Raw genomic sequence first — 11,795 nt, forward strand, 5'->3', positions numbered from 1 at the left:
GATTTTTATTTCATTGATTTTATGTTCATTTTTGGTATCAGCTTAACTTGTTTGTACCAAAAAGGATAAAAGAGGTAGGAGACACAAAGTTTACCTGTTAAGTAAACGCCTAAACTTTTTCCTTTTAGTTGGGATTCATTTTCACTCGCTTCCTTTTTGGGAGGATAATTTGTAGTTGACACCACAGGTTGATTATACTTTGATTCATGGGAAAGAAATTCTTGCAGCAGCTCATGTGCAAAATATTTGTATCCTCTTTCCAAAGCATTTACAGCTTCTGGTTTTCTTGGGTAAGGCTCTACAATCTTTGTCCACCTGGAAATGTGCAGTTTATCCAGTTCTTCCTGGTTCCTGGTCCTGATTCTAGGAACGGTTCAGGTGGTCAAGTGCTTCTTGGAACAGTTAAAGCCACATTAACATCACAGAGGTCGATTGAGAGCCGTGCGACCTTGTGGTGGCTTCTTCGTCTTTTTTTTTGTCTTAACATTCAGTGTATATGCAGGTTTCTGACTTTCTATGCTGATGTATGACCCGTCAGATCAGTTTGCTCCATTTGAACCCCGGTCAAGTTCTAGCCAAAGAAGAGTTACAACACAGTTAAATATGCAAAATCCACTTTATACTTAATATTTACTTTTCAAGGTGAAGCAAATCTTTTAAAGATGAGTTTTTCCAGATGAGCCAAGATGGTATAAACATATACTGGCCACTTTATTAGGTCTTTAACAAACATATCTAAGCAGCCAATCACTTGAGAGCAAGTCAGTGCATTTAGGCACAGAACCAAGCATCAGAGTGGAGAAGAAAGGTAAAAGTGATTTTGAACATGGCATGGTTTTTGGTGCCATGCCATGAAAACGTTTGTCTGAGTATTTCAGAGGCTGCCGATCTACTGGGATTTTCCCGCACAAGAAGGTAATCTCTAAGGGTTTACAGAGAGTGGTCTGAAAAAGAGAATATATCCAGTGAGTGGTAGTTCTCGGGATGAAAATGCCCTGTTAATGCCAGAGATCAGAGGAGACTAGCCAGACTGCTTCAAGCCAATAGAAAGGCAACAGTTTTGCAAAAAAAAATCATCTCCGAACCAGCAACCTGTCAGCTAACAGCAGGAAGCTGAGACTGCGATTCAAACAAGCTAAGGCAATAAACGACTGGAAGAAATGTTGCCTGGTCTAATAAGTCTCAATTTCAAGTGATATGAGCCAATACTGGCATATCATAGAGATCAATACCAGCATATATGATAGAAAACTCAGCTCAAAAAAACCTCTCACCTCTGTTTGCCAAATACAGAGACAAGCGGTGTCTCCACATGCCACCAGTGCAGCTTCAGTGCTCCTTTCATTGATTCTTCAAGTCTCTGGGCCTCATTGTTCTGAAACTATTCCCTTATTGTGGAGAATGCTAACATGGTGATGCCAAAGGCCACTGCCGATGATCCATCGCTCATGGTTTGTGAATGGAGTACTGTCATACTGGAAGAGAACACTCGTATACAGATATGCTTCATCATAGGTTAAAAGTCATTATTTGAGGCAACTTTCTATCACTTTCCAGCTAAAATGTGTTTTTTGTGCATTTCGTCTTAGCTCTTGAAAGCAAGGCTCCAAAGCCAGAGGACATTGAGGAAGAGGATGATGATGTGCCAGGTATGCAGTGTCACATGAATAAAAAGAAGAATGATCAGAATGAAAACTTAGAGACAGCTACACTCTGTTAAATTTTCATCGTAGTATAGAAGATTGCTCTTTTTACTCAATTTAAGTCAATTTGCTCTTTTGAATATTTTTCTGCAGCCCTGAAAAGTTACTACAGTTGAACTCATGTATGTGACTTTAGATTGTTCCTCTAGTTTAACTATTTAATGCTGTGCTTTTGCTGTTCTGTAGATCTCGTGGAGAACTTTGATGAAGCATCAAAGAACGAGGCAAACTGACAGAAAAATTCACTGGACTGAAGTGGAGCCTCCGTCTGTCTTTTTGAGTGTAGTGATCCGGGCATATCAGACAGTATCTCCAAATATATCCCACAGTTCCAATGACCTACAGATGTCTGAGTCACACACTAGCACTACTAGGTTGTGTATTTAAAAGAGAGAGAGAGAGAGAGAAAAGAATAAGAACCCAACGCTCATCTGGTAAACGGTGAATCTCTTCCACACTGTCAGTCATTATCAGATTACTGTGGTCTTTAAAGCCAGTCTTAAGAGATTTTTTTTGTGTGTTTTGTTTATGAAACAAAAAAGACGTTTAACATTTTTTTAAAATGATGCTGTGATCATTGACTGAATGTTCTGAATGTTTTTATCAATAAATCAAAGAATTGTGTGCAGATTCATGTGAAAAGAAGCCTCGTCAGTTTCCTACAGAATGACAGGTCGTGCATAAGGCTGGATTTTTATGTTTGGCACCTTAGCTCTGCTGTCTTGGCTTGTACACCGTCCTGCGGGCTGTGTGGACAGCAAACTGGGGAGGGACATTTCTGCACACCTCTTGAGTTTCTTCAAAGAGCTGCAGAGAGGCACGGGGGAGGAGGGAGATCACACAGAAGGGGGGGTAAGAGAGAGGCGAATTCATCCCATCTTTCGCTTGTGAGCAAGGCACTGCTGCTTGAATCCATTTTCCTCCGCGCTCAGATGTAACAGGATAAAATGCTGAAGTTCTTCACAGCGCGGGATGATGAGAATGAAAGCCTTTTGGGAGCAATAACTGAGGGTAAGACGTTTGATTGCTCTGGAAATACCGGGGTGGGAATGCGTTTACTCCCATTCATTGCTTGTGTGTGTGTGTGTGTGTGTGTGTGTGTGTGTGTGTGTGTGTGTGCCACTGAAAAAAACGCTGATATAACACTTGGCTGCGCGCATAGACCGCGTCATCTGAAAAGCGCGTGCGCGTATGTGTGCGTGTTGCGCACTTTCGCGTGAACACGGGCTGCTTACATACATACTCCACTGTAGCCTCACTCAGCGTCACCTCAATAAAGTGTCCCGGCTGATCCGGTGTACCGGGGTGCGGGGTGAATGTCGCATTGCCTCCGGCCTCTGTGCCCGCGAGCACATTAAACATTTGCACGTGTGTGGAATGCGTCACTGTCCCGGGAAGTGAGCGCTCAGTGAGCCGGATCGGTGCAGGCAGGCACGCCGCTGTTTCGGGAAGTCTTCACTTTGTTGCCTTCGGTAGAAATGACGCCGCCAGCTTTTTATTTTTTCTTCATGTTTTTTAGGGATGGCTTTCTGTTGTAAATGAGCTGCAGTGCAGTTTAACGTGTACAGTTAGTCAGTAGCGCCCAATGTTTTGACAAGACTTTCAATCGAATAATCAAATACATGACGATCTGCATTTAAACCTATAAGAGCCTTATCCCCTTAAACCGGCCTATTCAGGAAACGCTGGTAGCTCAATGAAACATCAGTTGTGCATACATTAACTCCCTTTGCGCTGCCGGCTGCTAATGTGCTGGGAAGGGCATTGAATCAGTAATTGGCTGTAATTACGGGAGGTGTTCTTAATGTAGAAACCTTGAATGGAGTGATTGTAGAATCAAGCGGCTTACTTGCATATTTTTATTCTGAAACATGCAATAAACACAGTACTGTCACTTGAAACATCTTTTATTTGTTCATTAGACATATTTAACATCCGCCTCTGTGTGTGTATTTGTGTTTGTGTAACAATATGGCTCAATATAAGGAAGCAGCAACGGTTTTGACACGTTTAAACACAAAGTTACTGCTCAACTTTTTGTTCTCTAGGGAACCAGCTGCTCTATGGTATCATTAATCTCTTGTACAACTACCACTGGCTATTTTGATCATCAGATACACCTCTCAAGGGCAACCACACTAATGCTGCCATTAGTGAGGGCTGAAATCTAGAAGATGTCTATTTAACAGTGAACAGCTTTTTCGCCTTAATGAGCAGGCAGGACGTGCATCATTGTATGTGCTAGTGTGTGTATGTTTGACAGATAGAGAGATGGAGATGTTGACTTTCCCTTCTTGCTGGTGATATCATTATCATTGAAACAGATGAAGGGGACAGTACGTCTCTTCAGGACACCAAGCACCACTGGCTGAACAGACCCTGTCTGCTGGTGCTCAAAGATGGAGATGTGTCAAAACCTGCACTGGACTGTAGAGAAATCAGACCGCAATCTCCATCTAAAGCCACATCGGATGCGACGCTCAGAAGCAAATCTGGACCTTGTGAGCAGAAACCTATTGAACATCCCACTGAATCTGCTTCCCAAGTGGAGAATGGCAGCTGCACTGTGACTTCCATCTCCACATGGGGTGAAAAGGAGTCCCCAAGCCCTCTAGTGTTGGGCCCAGCAGAGGCCGCGTGGGCAGAGGAGGAGGAAGAGAAGAACCAGAAGTCGCCGGTTCTCCCATCAAAGGAAGACTCTGTGATTGAGGAGAAGGAGCGGGAGGAAAGTGGGCTGGAGCAGCAGGATGAGACCTGCAGCTTGGAGGGACCATCTCGAGGAGATCAGACAAACACCAATAAGGCTGGGGCAGGCCGCGGGGAGGAAGCGATGGGTGAGTGCGCTACTTCTCCTGTGGATCTCGATGACATGTCTGAGACGAGCCCCGTTGGCATTCTGTCCAAGGATCGAGTCACTGTCCTTGGTGAGGTGGCCCCCGTGTGGGTCCCCGATGCCGAAGCGCAGGTCTGCATGAAGTGTGGTATCAAGTTTACATTCACCAAGAGGAGGCACCACTGCCGTGCCTGTGGGAAGGTAAAAAAGGATTTAAAAGTTCATTTCTGTGTAATTAAATCTGAAGTGAAATAAAATTAGCAACTTGTAAGTGGAGTGGAGTGTACGTGTGTGTCTCTGTTCATGTGTGGTGTGTGTGCATGTGTGTGTCGTCAGGTTTTTTGTGCACTTTGCTCCAGTTTGAAGTTCAAACTTACACACCTGGATGGGAAGGAGGGACGAGTGTGCATTTCCTGTCATTCAGCACTCATTAAAAGTGAGCGTAATTTTATTTTAGGTATTGCTGTAGTTGTATTTTTGAAATCATGCAGAAATCATTCTTGTATCCTCTCTTCAGGGATGTCTCCAAAAGGAAAAAGAAGGGTGTGGTTTGCAGACGAAATCCTCACCAATAAGCATTCAGAGTCTGCCCCGACCACACCCGTCAGGGAGCCCGCGTTCTCACCGCTGATGAGTCGAGTGCTGGGTGGGCCTGTTAAAAGTCCTGTGGGTTCACCCCAGATCAGGAGAACTTTGAGGCCACATGGAACAATGATTGGTGTAGGTTCACCCAAAACGTGCCACTAAAACTCGACTACAGGGAAAATGTTGTTGTTGTTCTTTGATTTAGAGGAAAATGAATGATATATGTATTCTCACTCTGCCTCCCTTCAACTCCAGGAGGCCTGTGGTCCCTACGGCTGGGGAACCACAGCTTTAGTGAGCAGCTCTGCTAACCTCATTCCCTTGGATGGCTTGCCACCCATACTCACCTCCACAGGAGTCAAAGGAGGTAGGGCTAGCTCGAATTTAGAGTTTAAAAGTGTAAAGTAAACTTATTGTGTTTCCTCCTCAGATCCAGATACTTCTTGTTTTTCATTATATTCCTCCCCTTTTGTTAATGCTTTCATGTCTTGCATAGTGCATGGTGCAAATATTGATGGCGGGTCACAAAGAAATAGGGGTTCTATGTAAATTGGGCAGCCCATGGCAAGGGGAAAAAATGGTCTCTGATTTTGAGCAGTTAATAGTTTAGTGAAAGCAGCAATTACAGATTCACACTGAATAAATTAGTGGTTCCTCATTTTTTTCTGCTCACCCTCCTTTGCCTATAACATTCCCCATAGTTAATACAGAAAAACAACTTCGGCGTGCAAAAAAAGAAATGAGGAACAAGTGACTCTGTAAAGTGTCCATCTTGTTCCGCTACTTGCTGTCAGAAGCTACTATTTTATGACAAGAAAAACACAGTGTTCTCTCTCCATAGCCCACTATGGTGAAGCCAAGATTTGCCTCGACATTTTTTCTAGGCTTTGATGTTTGGATGGTTAGTGCAGCTTTTTTTTTTCAATCTTATTTAAGCATTAACCAACAGTACCTTTCACAGACCTGTCCATGGCTTGCTTTCAGGGCAAATGTTGTAATTGTAATTTAGCTTCACTGCCCCTCCCCTTTTATAACTCTTAGCCCATCCAAGGGAACCACTGACCAGAAACTAGCACCTTTGTTTTGGTTTAAGCACTAACCAGAAGGGACAACTACAGCAAGTATTACATATATGCATGATTTCCACCCATTAATCTAAAGAGCCAGTTCATAATTTCACAATACCAAATATGCATGATGAATCTGTATATGTCTTTATGTTACCAACAACTTGAGCCACATTTGACTACTTTGCTGTAAATAATTCCAAATATTTTTTTCATGCTCACTCAGCTGCTCTAGCTTGTGCACATGCTCCGATGCCTCTTTGCTGCTCTTTGTGATTGCATTGTTTAAGAGAACCAGGCAATCCTTCCACATGTGTGGTCCTTATTTATTTATTTATTTATTTATTTATTTATTTATTTATTAATGTGTTGGGTGTTCTGACTTACTACACTCGAATGCTGCTACTTTCATTTATTACGTGGACACTGTGATGCCTGGTTAAATGGGGCAGTCCCAAGGCATTAATAAAACTGATCTGTTATTAATAACAGCTACCTGCTACTTGCCATCTTATTTAGAGCCACACTCTAATATTAATCTTTAATCTAATACTGGGCTGTTTTTTGTGGTGAGTAAGAGTAGATTAGAAGATGTTCTAATCTACCCCCCAGACTACACTGTGGAGGAGCAGCCCTCCGAGATGCTCCTTATTCAGGAGTTGGAGAGCGGCAGACCCAAGCCTCTGGTGTTTGTTCTCAATGCTAACCTGCTCGCTATGGTGAAGTTGGTCAACTGTGAGTATCTTTCCCCTCTTGCCTTTTACTGTGCATTATGAACTGCATACAGAACTTAATGTACACATTTAAAATTGAGCAGTGTCAAGAATTACATCACTATGCAGAAAATATTTTGATCATTTTTTTAAAATTTAAATATAACTTCTGAGTATATATTTCTACCTCTTACATCTTGTATTTGTTGTTTAAAATGTCCATATGTGACTGCCAGCTTATGCTTGATTTCCCTGATTAGACGTTAACAGGAAGTGCTGGTGTGTGACAACAAAGGGAATGCACGCTGTAGGGCAGGTGGAGCTGGTGGTGCTGCTGCAGTGCCTACCTGAAGAAAAAAGCTTCCCCAAAGACATTTTTAGGCACTTCATTCAGCTGTACAGAGACACTTTCACAGGTCAGAGACATTACAAGCCCATACACAGAATATTATCAGTCTCTACTTCACGACTGTAGTATTTCTTCCCTCTTATAATAACACACGTTTCGACATCTTTATGTTTCTGTAGGGAAGGTTGTGAAACACCTGTCACTCTCCCTGTTTGGCAGCAGCTTCTTTGGCAGTCAGGATCATGCAGGCTTCCTGTACGTTCGCTCCACTCTCCAGTCCCTTCAAGGTCTACCTCTGCCAAACCAGCCCTACCTCTTTGGCCTGCTGGTCCACAGAGCAGAGGTGGCCTGGGCCAAAGCCTTTCCCTTGCGCCTCATGCTGCGACTGGGGGCTGAGTACAGATGTAAGCCAGGCAACTATGTAAGCTCTCTGAGTTATAATGTTTCTTCCCCAGTTACCCACTTTCTGTCTCTTGTTCCAGTTTACCCATGCCCTCTGTACAGTGTACGCTTTAGGAAGCCCTTGTTTGGGGATATAGGTCACACAATAATGCGACTGTTAGTGGTGAGTATGGCATTTTGTAACATTTTTTTGTGTTGTTGCAAAACCGCCCTTCCTGTCAGCAGTGGAAGTTTGGTGTCACAACTTTTATTAAACATGGTGTAACAGACACCAGATCTTTTTACCATTCTGCTTTGTTCCAGGACTTTAGGAATTACCGTTACAGCCTACCAGTGGTATCGGGGCTCACTGTGGACTTAGAAGCTCATAGGACTTGCATAAAAATACCGAACACTGGGTATAATGAGGTAACACTAAGCCTCACAGAGTTAACTCTTACATATAGTTTCTTTCTCTATCATTTACCCGTGTTATCTCCCATGTTAGCTAATGAAGGCTGTGAATAAGTCCAATGAGCATGTGCTGGCAATAGGGGCATGCTTCAATGACACTGCAGACTCCCACCTCATCTGTGTCCAAGCAGACGATGGCCAGTATCAGACCCAAGCCATCAGCATCCACAATCAACCACGTAAAGGTAACAACACAGTTGTTGGGGCAGGAAGGGACACATGGAAAGTTTTGCTCAGCTAATATGAAATTACTTTATTTAAGCTGAACAAATGAGGCTAAAACAGCAGCTAAAAGTATAGTAGTACTAATACTTCTCCAGTTTTGTTAAACGACGAGGATCTAATAAATCAGCTAAAAGATATGCATAAGCTTGAAACAGCTAAGCATGATCGATAAATGATCAATGAAATCTTATCGCTTACAGTAAATCTTTAGCTGAATATACTCCAGAGAACACTGGAAGCAAAGAATAGATTTTACACATTTCAAATTTAGAAGGCATTCAAGTAAATTTGCTGCACAAACTGAATGGATTCTGCACAACAAAAACATTGTGCAAACCCACTGAATATTATTACAGTGCATCTAAACATATGTAGCTCATGGAACTGCATATAAAACAAAACAGTTTGAGTGTGAACTTAAGTGCAGCGGAGCAAAAGTAGGAGAAAATTCGAAAATGAAAGAACAACAGTGGTTCGAGATGTTAATCGCGGCCAGTTCCAGTTATGTGACTCTAGGTGGCAGTGCATGCACTTGTAGTTTTTGCCTTGTCACTGTAAAGACTGATCAAAATGACATTCCTTCCTTCCTTCCTTCCTTCCTTCCTTCCTAGTTACTGGATCATGCTTTATTATATTCAGTAGTGCGCTGAAAGCGTCAGCAGGATACCTGGCCAAATCCAGCGTTGTAGAAGGTAGGATACCCTCTGACCAGAGAAGCCAGGTTAACCATTACTTTCTCCTCACCTCTGAGGATAGCCATCATTTACATTTTAAGTAGAGCGCCCCTGCTTAAACTGGCTTATTCAGAATTTGTTGATCTTTGTATGTGTGTGTCTGTGTACATTTTAACAGACTGTTTGTCTAGGCGTGTGTCTCCCCATTGGTGTGTGTTTGTGTGTGTTTCTCCTGTATCGCTGTCCCCTCTTCGCAGATGGGCTAATGGTGCAGATCACCGTGGAAACCATGGCGGAGCTCCGTCGATCACTACGGGAGATGAAAGACCACACTGTCACCTGTGGACGGCTGGACCAATCAGAGAGCCAGGAGCTTGTTTGTGTACAGTGGGTGGAGGAGAAATGCACTGTGAATAAGGGGTGAGTGTGTCCAACTGTTTGAAGTGCAGGAAGGCTTTTGTGTTCAGTCCAGTAGAACAATATAGCACCCATTCAAAAGGTAGCTGTGAAAAACTAACGGTGGGCCATTAGTTGATTAGAATTTGGAACACCCCAACAAAGAGCTGCAAAAAAGCGTGTAAGAGTCCAGTGTAAGCAGGACACATCCTTTTCAGTCTGTTTTAAACTGTGTGTACATGTAACCGCATATCAATGTTTGTGTTCTCCAGCATCATCAGCCCCATCGATGGGAAATCAATGGAGTCTATCAGCAGTACCAAGATGTTCCAGAAGTCCGAATACAAAGAAAATGGAAAGATCATCCGCTGGACAGAAGTATATATAATGATCTGCTAAAAAAAAGTTAGCATGTCCATGTGTACAGCCACCCGTCTTTACATTTGCGTGAATATTTTGTGCAGGTGTTTTTTCTGCAGACAGGTGATAATCCCAAAGGAGCAGTGACTGACTCTGCTGAACACAACCGGCTCACGGAGAGAATCGCCCGGGCATTTTGCTTGGCACTGTGTCCACACCTTAAACTGCTGAAAGAGGACGGGATGGCCAAACTGGGACTGCGTGTCACTTTTGACTCCCAAGAGGTCTTTAAAGAATTTAGCTTCTTGTAGCCAGAGAGAGAGAGAGATGTATAACTAACTAACTAACTAACTAACTAACTGACTAACTAACTAACTGACTAACTAACTAACTAACTAACGTGTGATCTATTTCTGCCAATTTGTCTGGTTAAACTGGCCTTGTAAGCATCAGCCCTGAGCCATGTAAGGTCACATCAACAATAATAATCAAAAATAAAATACAAAAAATAGTCAGGGTTCTTTATTGTAAAAACGTAGCACTGCACTAGTAATTTAGATGGAGAGCAGAGTTCATTTTTAACTATTTAAAATTTGTTCACTGGTCGAGACAAATTAAAAAACACATTTTTAAGTGACGGAAAAATAAGAAAAAAAGACACTAATGCAAAAATGTTTTTAGCTAATTGAATGTGTATTGGAGCAGGCCGGTGATTTATAGTAGCAAAACCTTCCATTCATAAGAAGATGAACAGCAATGACTGAGAACCAGATCGCATACAGTATGTGGTGATTAAGACGGATTTACCCAAGCTTCCATATCGTAGGCTGGACGTGCAGACTGTGGTCTATAGACAGATTATCTGAGATAATGTGCTACACCCACTTCTGCAAGTAACACGAGCTTTGTTGTGAAATAAAACAGCTTGTGTTACTTCCCAGTATGAACTTTGACTACAGCAACACGTCGTTCTCTTGTGGAAAAAAAAAATAGAAAACCTAGCCTAGAATTTTATCTCATTAGTAAAGAAAGCTTTGAACAAAGTTTAGAACACCACTGTGGCTTTTTAAAAAACTAATAAGTGGCTTATTTGTTATTTCAGGCTGGATTTGTGGCAGGGAGCAATGGGCAGCCCCTCCCAGCTCAGTACCTCAATGCGCTGAATAGCGTGCTGATTCCTGTCATCCACAGCAGGGGGCGCAAGAGGGACGGCGAGCCCATAGTGATGGAGCTCATTTTTTACATCCTTGAGAACATCACTTAGAGAACTCAGACTTTCCACTAATTCATCTTCTTAACCCTGACCACTGCTTCATCTCCAGCACTTCTCACCAGTTTCAGGGCAATAAAAGCATTCCAAAGGCAAAGCGGATCATATCCAAGGTCCGCATCCATCTCATCCAAGAGATCTGACTCTTTGTGGTTTTCTGATCTCACTCGGCCCAGCCACAATCAATCAGGCTACGCATGAAACCTACGATGGACCATTAGATAAGGGTGCAGCTCTTGCACTGTAGTAGCAATTTCATGGCTTGAAATCATCAATGTCACAATGTTTAATACATATTTTACAGTCAATACCTTTAAAGTGATAGCTCACAACCTTAAAGCTAAGAGAATGACTTGAAGTTATGTATCAAATCCAAATAGCAGCTTCATGCGCACTGAATGAATGCCTGGAGAATGTTTTAATATTTGATGAATTTTAACTGACTGCTCATGAAATGTAATGTTAGCTTGGAATTAAACTTGCAACAGTGACTGAGTTCTTGTCTATTGCCCAAGGACCCTGAGCGGTTTTACTGAAATATTGCCATTTTTCATCAAAAGGAAGGTTATGCTTTTTACCGTTTACCGCCCCCCCAACTCATTCCTAGAGACTTGACTTTTGCTCCTGTAAGACCTAGAAACATGTACTTGTGATCTCCTTAGGTTGCTTTTGGAAATTTACAGTTTTTAATATAACCATCAAAAGGCATTATATTGTAGCTATAAACGATTTAGGTCTCCCACCATTTAAAAAAAAAAAAAAAAA

The 11,795-nt window shown here is 42.4% G+C and overlaps 2 protein-coding genes across 3 annotated transcripts in view; both read left to right on the forward strand.

The window, feature by feature from the left end:
* The window catches only part of btf3l4 (basic transcription factor 3-like 4), a 7,815-nt gene extending 5,470 nt beyond the window's left edge, over positions 1–2,345 (forward strand). Inside the window, exons 5-6 of the mRNA XM_026158836.2 lie at positions 1,590–1,649; positions 1,890–2,345. Coding sequence (XP_026014621.1) covers positions 1,590–1,649; positions 1,890–1,936 — 107 coding nt within the window. The 3' untranslated portion in view covers positions 1,937–2,345. The remainder of the gene's footprint in view (positions 1–1,589; positions 1,650–1,889) is intronic.
* A 181-nt stretch (positions 2,346–2,526) lies between these two features.
* On the forward strand, positions 2,527–11,521 carry zfyve9b (zinc finger, FYVE domain containing 9b). 2 transcript variants are annotated; one of them, XR_013905599.1, is made up of 16 exons: positions 2,527–2,714; positions 4,028–4,737; positions 4,873–4,972; positions 5,054–5,256; positions 5,377–5,488; positions 6,801–6,923; positions 7,162–7,317; positions 7,430–7,654; positions 7,733–7,815; positions 7,956–8,060; positions 8,140–8,290; positions 8,942–9,022; positions 9,183–9,424; positions 9,673–9,778; positions 9,865–10,044; positions 10,863–11,521. XR_013905599.1 is itself a non-coding variant. In XM_026158101.2 (16 exons), the coding sequence occupies exons 1-16, from the start codon at positions 2,651–2,653 to the stop codon at positions 11,022–11,024; spliced, it is 2,724 nt and encodes a 907-aa protein (XP_026013886.1). In that variant the 5' UTR covers positions 2,528–2,650; the 3' UTR covers positions 11,025–11,521. The 2 variants fall into 2 exon arrangements, 1 of the variants encoding a protein (XP_026013886.1); XM_026158101.2 differs by having other exon boundaries at positions 2,528–2,714; positions 9,262–9,424.
* Positions 11,522–11,795: the final 274 nt, after the last annotated feature.

Source organism: Astatotilapia calliptera, chromosome 23 (assembly GCF_964374335.1).
Source record: "Astatotilapia calliptera chromosome 23, fAstCal68.1, whole genome shotgun sequence".
Classification (NCBI taxonomy): domain Eukaryota; kingdom Metazoa; phylum Chordata; class Actinopteri; order Cichliformes; family Cichlidae; genus Astatotilapia; species Astatotilapia calliptera.